The sequence below is a fragment of the Sciurus carolinensis genome, chromosome 2, assembly GCF_902686445.1.
Source record: "Sciurus carolinensis chromosome 2, mSciCar1.2, whole genome shotgun sequence".
Taxonomy (NCBI): Eukaryota; Metazoa; Chordata; class Mammalia; order Rodentia; family Sciuridae; genus Sciurus; species Sciurus carolinensis.
This window is the reverse complement of record NC_062214.1, coordinates 108,911,798-108,920,741: the sequence shown is the minus strand read 5'-3', so window position 1 is coordinate 108,920,741 and position 8,944 is coordinate 108,911,798. Positions and strand designations below refer to the sequence as shown.

Below are 8,944 nucleotides of genomic sequence, written 5' to 3'. Positions count from 1 at the left end.
TTTTTTTTGTGCTACTTTAAAAAAAAAATAAAATGAGCTACCACTTCATACCAAAAAAAAAAAAAAGTGGTTCTCTTGCTGGATGTAGGGATGCACACCTATAATCCCAGCTACTCTGGAGGCTGTGGCAGAAGGATTGCAAGTTCAAGGACAGCCTGGGTAATTTAGCAACACCATGTCTCAAAAAAAAAGAAAAAACAAAACAAAACAAAACAAAAAGCCTGGGGATGTGACTCAGTGGTTGAATGCCCCTGTGCTCAATACCCAGTTCCGGGGGTGGGATGTGGGTGGGGGCAGGGAGGGAACTTGTTCCATTCCATTATTCTTTATCTCTGCATCTTTGTTACTCCTAACACATGAATTATCATTATACATTGATTGGTTTCTTTCCTTGTGAATTGTCTCTTCCACTAAAGTGTTGACTCCATGAGATCAGAGACCAGGTTTATTTTGTTCACTATTATATGCACATAGTGGTTAGAATAGTGTCTGGCAAATAATGGGCACACACTTAATATTCAATGAAGAAAAAAATGAACCCAAGAGTAGAGAACACATTTGTCTTTACTCCTCACAGAATTGCCAAATATAGTTTGATATTTCCAAAAGAAATGTATTTTTGCCATTTCTGCTGCCACCATCCCAGCCCAAGTAGCTATCTTGTCTTCCTTGATGTAATATACATCTTTTATCTAATTTCCTCCTTTTGTGGAAACAAACTCTCTCCCCCTGACTTTTTTTTAAAATAAACCTGTTCCTCTCCCATGCTAATCATATGTTTCTGCTCTTGTGGTATCCTGGTGGAGACTGCTGTCATGATGTCTTGCCTCATACCTACCTCCCTACCACAAGGGTAGGCATCTGACCCCCTGGAGTCCTGTCTTGGGATTTTAACAACTGAACCCAAGACTCAAACCCTCCCTCTTGGGCAAGTTGTGAGATGTGAGGGCAGGTACTATTGATTGCCATTTCCTATTATGTCAAAAAATCTGGGTCTGAGAAAATAAAGATAAGAGACATGGCCAGGCACTATGATGCACACCTGTAATTCCAATGACTCAGGAGGCAGGAGGATCACAAGTTCCAGGCCAGCCTCAGCAATTTAGTAAGACCCTAAGCAACTTAGCAAGACCCTGCCTCAAAATAAAAAATAGAAGAGACTGGGAATGTGGCTCAGTGGAAAAGTGCCCCTGGGTTCAATCCCCAGTACCACACATGTGCATGCTTGCACGCATGCACACACACACACACACACACACACACACACACACACACAAGGTTTACAGCGTCTATTCCTTCATAAAATTATCAGTACTATTCAGTTACTTCATATTATGTCAGGTAGAAATAAAAGAGTGTTTTCTTTCAAATTACACTGACATCTGGGGCTGGGATGTATATATAGCTCAGTGGCAAAGCATCTGCCTCCCATTTGCAAAGTCCTGGGTTCAACTCCCAGTTCAAAAAAAAAAAAAAAGACAAATTACACTGACATCTGATCTGGTGTGGTGGCACATGCCTGTAATCCCAGAAATGTTGAGGCTGAGGCAGAAGAATGGCAATTTCTCAAGACCCTCAGCAACTTTGCAAGACATTGTCTCGAAAAAAAAAAAAAAAAAAAAAAAACCACAAAAAACAAAAAAACTCAAACCAACACCTCTGGGTTCAATTTCCAGTACCAAATTATACTCACATCCGTTTTTTTTTGTGGGTAAATATGCTGTGCATCCTGTGAAATATTTTGAATATCATTCTTGCATAAAATCTGTTTTTTTTTCCTTTAAAGCAATTATTAGATCAATTTGCATACACACAGAGAGATTAGACAAAGAAAGAAAGGAAAATAGAAAGGGAGAGGGAAGGGGGAAAGCATGTGAGTCTTTTCTATCATATGTTCCATGCATGCGGAGATATACATTTTGTTCATCATTGTATACCCAATACCTAATTGACACATAGTTGGTTCACAACGAATATTTGTTGAAAGAATCTGAGGCTGCAGGCTGGTTTCTTTCTTTTTTATGTGTGTGTGTGATTCTAGGGATGGAACCCTGGGCCTTGTGCATGCTAGGTGACTGCTCTACTACTGAACTACACCCCCAACCCCCAAGCTGGGTTCTGACAGGATTGAAAATATGAAAACAGTTTGGAGCCAGGTGCGGTGGCATACACCTGTAATTCCAGCAACATGGAAGGCTGAAGCAGAAGGATAGCCAAGTTGGAGGCCAACCTCAACGATTTATCAGGACTCTCAGCAACTTAAAGAGACCCTGTCTCAAAGCAAAAAATAAAAAGGACCGAGGATGTAGGTAAAGCATCCCTGGGTTCAATCTCCAGTACCAAATCAACAAATAAGATAAAATAAAAGTAAAGTAATTAAAAAGGGCTGGGGATGGAACTCAGTAGTAGAGCACTTCTGGGTTCAATCCTCAGTACTGCAAAAAAAAAAAAAAAAGAGGGAGGGAGGGAGAAAGGAAAGAAAGGAAGGAAGAAAGAAAAGAAAAGAAAAAAAGTCCAGGGTGGAGTGAGTTGATAAGAAAAGGCTAGCTACAGGGCTGGGGATGTAGTTCAGTTGGTAAAATGCTTGCCTCACAAATACAAGGCCCTGGGTTCAACCCCCAGCACCGCAAAAAAAAAAAAAAAAAAAAAAAAAAAAAAAAAAAAGAGAGAGAGAGAGAAAAGGAAAAAAAAAGAGAGAGAAAAAAAAAAGTTACAGGGTTGTTCTACTCTTTCACCTATCTAAGCTGCTGGAGGTGATAAGGAGGTAGCAGGTACCAAAGAGGACTTGTTTCCTCATCCCACACTATTCCACTCATCTCTCTGGCTGGCTTACTTTTCCCCAATAGGGCTGGTTCTGTGGTTTCTCTATAAGAAACCCATGGTACCGGGGCTGGGGATATAGCTCAGTTGGTAGAGTGCTTGCCTTATAAGCATAAGGCCCTGGGTTCAAATCCCCAGCACCACAAAAAAAAAAAAAAAAAAAAAAGAAACCCATGGTACCCATGCAGCTTGGTGCCACTGGGGACCTGGGATTAGGAAGTCAGATAGTTCAAATTCTTATGAGTTGTAGTTACACTGTTGCTGGTGATACCTGTAGGTCTACCCTTCAAGTCCTGTTTCCTCTTCTTCCTATACCTATTATCTCTAATTTATCTAATTTATTTAACTCTGTGCTGAGTTTATTATTTATTTATTGGTATTGGTGATTGAAGCCAGCAGTATTCTACCACTGCACTACATCCCCAGCCCTTTTAATTTTTTTTTTTTTTAATTTTGAGACAGGATTTCACCTACTTGCCTAGGCTAGCCTCAAATTCAGGATCCTCCTGCCTCAGTCTTCTAAGTAGCTGAGATTACAGGTGTGCATCACTGCCACAGAGCCTGGCTTTATTATTTATTTATTTTTGGTACCAGGGATTTGGTATTGGGTACTTTACCACTGAGTGATATCCCTGTCTTTTTTTTTTTTTTTTTTTTCTTTTTGGCTCTGGAGATTGAACAGGGCCACTTAACCACAGAGCCACATCTCTAGCCCTTTTTATTTATTTAATTAATTATTTTAAAATTATTATTACTATTATTATTGGTGCTGGGGATTGAACCCAGGGCTTTGTGCATGTGAGGCAAGCACTCTAAGCACTCTACCAATTGAGCCATATCCCCAGCCCTAAATAATTTTTTAGATGTTGATGGACCTTTATTTTATTATTTTATTTATATGTGGTGCTGAGAATCGAACCCAGTGCCTCACACATGCTAGGAAAGTACTCTATCACTGAGTCATAACCCCAGCCCCTATTTTTTTTTTTTTTTTTTTAATTTTGAGACAGGATCCCATTGATTTGCTTAGTGTCTGGCTAATTGCTGAGGTTGGCCTTGATCCTGTACTCCTCCTGCCTCAGCCCCCCTAGTTTCTGGGACTACATCCGTGTGCCAACATGTCTGACTATTTAGAGATGTGCCAGAGATTATAGGGCAGACTCTGAAAAATAAAGAAGGAAGGTTGGTGCAGGATGGAAAGATTGAGTGGGAAGAGTAGCAGACAGCCCTACAGTTCTGAGAAACCCCCAGCCAGGTGGATGGGTGAACCTCATGAGCAAAATTTGGTCATAACAAGGATTCAGTGCCTGGTAATGAACAGGCTGGAACTGTATCCTCTTTGTGCTTAGTCCAAGCCTGGAGGATTTTGCTTCTCCAGAAGTAGTCATCCCCAGCCTCCTCCTCTCCTGGCGGGGAGTAAGGTGAGTGGTGTGGTTACATTATATTCCCTCTTCCACATATGCACCATAACTCTGAAATGACCAGGCAGGTATGTGTGTGTGAATACATATACATTTATTATTATTATTTTATTTTTGGTACCAAGGATAACCCAAGGGTGCTTAACCACTGAGTCACATCCCAGCCCTTTTTAGTTTTTGAGACAGTCTTGCTAAGTTGCTTAGGGCCTTACCAAGTTGCTGAAGCTGGCTTTGAACTTGCAATCCTCCTCAGGCAGGTATTCTTGAAGAAGATCAGAGTAGCATCTCCATGACCACAACACTTGTCCTAGGCAAGCGCTCTACCACTGAGCCACAACCCCATTCCCTCCGAAATGAAGTCTTCATGTGTTGCCCAGGTTAGCCTTGAACTCCTGAGTTAAGCTATTTTCCTGCCTCAGCTTTCTGAAAGAGGACCACAGGTGTTTGCCACTGCTCCAGGCTCCATGTTGAGTTCAAATGGAGGCATTTGCTCTCACCTTATTCTGGAGTATATTTCTCTGTCTAATGGTTCCTTCCTGCCATCCCAACCTATCCAACCTTTTTCTAAGCTTTAAGATCTCTGCCTTCAAGACGTGTACCCTACAGTTTTCTAAGGTGTCCTAAAATGCCTTCAGTTTGGTCTCCCTACAGTTCAGAGATTTCGAACAGTTTAGTTTTCCTTTTTTCTCTCCATGTTCTTTTAGGTAACCAAGAACTAGGCCCCTGAACTGGGCACGAGTGTGGTAAAGCCATAACTCTAGCAGACTGGGGAAAAGAGAAACACCTCCATGTTTTTCTTGTAACCCCTTACTCTAACAGTATGAGGTAAGGGAAAAGATAAGAGCTAGAAAGGACTGGTCTTTTCACTCAAAGTCTGAATCTTCCTCAGAGGTCTGTAAAGGAATAGATTAAGTCATGGGTAGAAAGGCATATCATTTATCTATTGCTCCATAAAAGAAATAAAACAGTGACTTAAGGCAACAATTTTTTATTACACCACAATTTTTGTGGGTCAGGAACTCAGAAGAGGCCTACTGGGTGATTCTAGCACAGGCGGTCCTCACATGAGGTTGCAGTCATCTAAGGCCTTGCCTGGGGCGAGATTTTACTTCCAAGCTTACTCATGTGGCTATCAGCAAGAGGCCTTAGTTCCAACCGAACTATTGGCTTGAGGCCTCAGTTCTTCATCACAGGGACACTTCTTCATGACATGACAGCTGGCTGTCCTGAGAACCAGGGATTGAAGAGAAAGAGCAGAAAAGAAGCCATAATATCTTTTATGATCTAGCATTGGAAGTGATATACAATCCATTATGACATATTCTATGGGTTATGCAGACCAAACTTGATTCAGGGATTCAGAATGGGAGGATACTACACAAGAGTGTGACTATCAGGAGGAAGAGATCACTGAGAGTCATCGCAGAGATTGGCTACACCAGAGGGGCAGAAGGAACTGAAAAAGAGGAGCTGGGCATGACGCATGCCTGTAAACCCAGCAGTTGAGGCAGGAGGATTGCAGGTTCAAGGTCAGACTCAGCAATTTAGCAAGATCCTGTCTTAAAAAAAAAAAAAAAAAAGGCAGGTTCCCGACTCAGCAACTTTGACAATGTCATTATTCTGGTAGATCTAAATAATATATTTCATTTTTATACATTTGTTAGTTTCTTTCCTAGGAAGTGATATTCATTTTCATTTAAAATTTACTATAGGAATACGAAGTTTAATTTTTTTATTAAAGATTTATTGATTACAAAAATATTAATAACAAAGAGTAGTTCAGGTGATACTTGGGTATGAAAGAAACTGATGGTTTAGTGCCTCCCATCATTACTACACTGAGGGAGAAGCCAGTTTGAAGTTCCAGTTTCAACTCAGAACAGTTCTGCTGTGGGTGGTAGTTGGGGAGAATCAAGTTAAAGTTTGCAACCACTCCTTTCTTACATCGTTTCCTAAACATTTTTCCCTTTATCCAGTGAATTTCCCTGATGTAGTAGGGAGTCGTGTAGGAACTGAGAATAAGGAGTTTACTTTTAGCTTCTAGTCCTGTTCAACTGTCCTAAAAACCAGAGGGAAACAGGGATATAGTCGGTGTATCCCCCTAATCCAACACCATATTTTGTGATTTTGTGATCTTCCGATATTTTTAAAGCTACGGCATCTCACATTCCAAGTTTCTGTGGGTAGGCTGGAGGTGTAATTCAGAGGTAGAACGTGTGAACGCAGGAGCCCCGTGTTCAATTTCCAGCAGTGGGAAAATTTTTTTTTCTTTTTCCGTGGGAAAATAAGCAGGAACAGAGTTTTAGAACATAATGGATGCGGATAAGGTTTTCTATCCTGCAGGTTTTTAGGAGGGGGACAAGTGTGGTTGGGAGGGGGTTTCTGAATTGTTTTGTTATGTGGTTTTCAAGCGCGGGGAGGGAGACTGTCCTCAGTAACAGGACCAAGTTTAGTTGCAGAGCCCTGATACCGTAAAGCTAGATGAACCACCTAGACTCCATAAAACCACGCCCTTCGTTTCCTTGCATTCCTTCACGGCAAGTTTGTCATTACCTCAAACTGTCCCTGCATTAGGTCACTTTGCCCTGTCACGTGCTCAGGCCCGCGGGAGCGCCACATCGCCAGCCGCACCCCTCCACCCCCACCCTGCCCACGTGACCCGGCCTAGTTTCTCGGTGCCCGGTCCAACGCTTCGCCCGCGAAACCCCGCCCCACGCTGCGCGTTCCGCCTGCGGACCTCCGCCCCTTATCTCGCGTGTGGCCCCGGGCTCCACGTGTTTCTTCCTGCCCAATGGGAGTCGGCGCCTGGGCGTGAAGGGGCGGGGAGGAAAGGGACGACTTGGTTACGTTGCGAAAAGGGGGCGGGGCCTGCAACGTCGGACAGAACGAGGGGACGCAACGGAGGCAGGCCGAGCCGCTGCCGTCGCCATGACCCGTGAGCACCGGGCCCCCTTCCTTTTGCCCTTTTCTTTCCGTTTGTTGTATACTTGTCGGCAGAATCGTCGGCCTTGACCTCCCCTCAGCTCCCCAGCGAGGCCCTTCTCTGAGAGCGTCTTTAGCTGCTCTTAGGCTTGGAGCCCGGAATCGAACCCTTTGCCCACCGCCACTTCGCGAGACCCCCCCCCCCTTTCGTTAGACTCAGGCCCTCCCCGACCTTCCGCGGTCTGAGAAACCCTATGTCGGTGTCATAGGCCCTGAGCCTCCTACTCCAGACTCCAGCCCATCCCCCACGGACCCAAACCTACCATCTGTCTGGGCCCCCACGCCACCCCAAAACTCAAAACACGCCTCCAGCAGGCTCCTCGGACAGACCGTCCTCACTCCCCTGCAATTTGGCTTGCCCGGTGGCACCTTCCTCCCCCTTCCCCCCGCAGCCGAGGCCCCGGAATGGGTCGGTGCCTAGGTCCGGGGAATGCAGTGTTGGATCCTTCAGTTGTCCGGGATAGAGGGAAAAGAGTCGCGGGTGTGTGTCCAGAGCAGTCCCGGCGTCTCACTTTTTACCTTCTTTCCTTAGGCGGTAACCAGCGTGAGCTCGCCCGCCAGAAGAATATGAAAAAGCAGAGCGACTCGGTTAAGGGAAAGCGCCGAGATGACGGGCTTTCGGCTGCCGCCCGCAAGCAGAGGTAGCCCCAGGGAGGGGAGGGGATAGGGGAGACCTGGGGGAGACGGGTTTTATCAGGCAAGACAGCTACCTTAGGACTTGAATCTGGATTAGGCGCGAGGGGCAGAGCGTATTGCTTCCTCTAAGGTTTTATTTCCTCCCCACCCTCCAAATTGTTAGTTAACAGCCTTACAGGAAGGGACTGGGGTAGAAGCCTTCCCTAAGTCTGATTTTTCAGTGCCCCCGGGTGACCTTAAGGGCAAGGGCAGGGAGCTTCACATTTCAAGCACAGTTGTGGTTATGACAGCCCACTAGTTTGGCCCTCCTTGCTGCTCGTTTCTCCTCCCTTTTCCCAACTTTCTCACTGGTGTTGCTGGGTGTGGTACTCAGCACAGAATAGAGCACCTTGGTCCTGTGTGGCCAGACTTCTGACCCTTTGGGCAACAGCCAGATGGAGACTGATTGCCTTTTGAGCCTCAGCTCTATTCCTCTTGTTCTCCTAGGGTGGGAATACAGCAGCCACATGCTGAACTTTGTCCCATCCACTTCCATCTTATCCTTTGTGCCCTTCATCCCCCTGCATCTTGTCCTTTTTGCCCTCTGGTACCTCCCAGTGCCCCATCATCTCTACCCCCAGGGACTCGGAGATCATGCAGCAGAAGCAGAAAAAGGCAAACGAGAAGAAGGAGGAACCCAAGTAGCTTTGTGGCTTCGTGTCCAACCCTCTTGCCCTTCGCCTGTGTGCCTGGAGCCAGTCCCACCATGCTCGCGTTTCCTCCTGTAGTGCTCACAGGTCCCAGCACCGATGGCATTCCCTTTGCCCTGAGTCTGCAGCGGGTCCCTTTTGTGCTTCCTTACCCTCAGGTAGCCTCTCTCCCCCTGGGCCACTCCTGGGGGTGAGGGGGTTACCCCTTCCCAGTGTTTTTTATTCCTGTGGGGCACACCCCAAAGTATTAAAAGTAGCTTTGTAATTCCTTGAGCGCCTGGTTTGACTGGGGATTTGGGGGGATATGGGGATGGAGGAATGACTGCCCTTTCCCACTAAAAAGGGAGAGCTCTTTAGACTCCTCTAAGAGTTGTGAATATATAGATTTAATAAGTG

At 45.3% G+C, this 8,944-nt stretch overlaps 1 protein-coding gene across 2 annotated transcripts; it reads left to right on the top strand.

Annotated features, from left to right (window-relative positions):
- Positions 1 to 7,039: 7,039 nt before the first annotated feature.
- On the top strand, positions 7,040 to 8,817 carry Serf2 (small EDRK-rich factor 2). Of its 2 annotated transcripts, none has more exons than XM_047540181.1 (3): positions 7,040 to 7,176; positions 7,756 to 7,864; positions 8,480 to 8,817. In XM_047540181.1, the coding sequence occupies exons 1-3, from the start codon at positions 7,170 to 7,172 to the stop codon at positions 8,541 to 8,543; spliced, it is 180 nt and encodes a 59-aa protein (XP_047396137.1). In that variant the 5' UTR covers positions 7,040 to 7,169; the 3' UTR covers positions 8,544 to 8,817. The 2 variants fall into 2 exon arrangements, with proteins under 2 accessions (XP_047396137.1, XP_047396138.1); XM_047540182.1 differs by having other exon boundaries at positions 8,457 to 8,817.
- The last annotated feature ends 127 nt before the right edge of the window (positions 8,818 to 8,944 follow it).

What these genes read in the sequence shown, in the direction of transcription:
- Serf2 (XM_047540182.1), top strand. An exon ending in GCTGCCGCCCGCAAGCAGAG is followed by an intron (nt 7,865 to 8,456) that starts GTAGCCCCAGGG and finishes GGTACCTCCCAG; the next exon opens with TGCCCCATCATCTCTACCCC.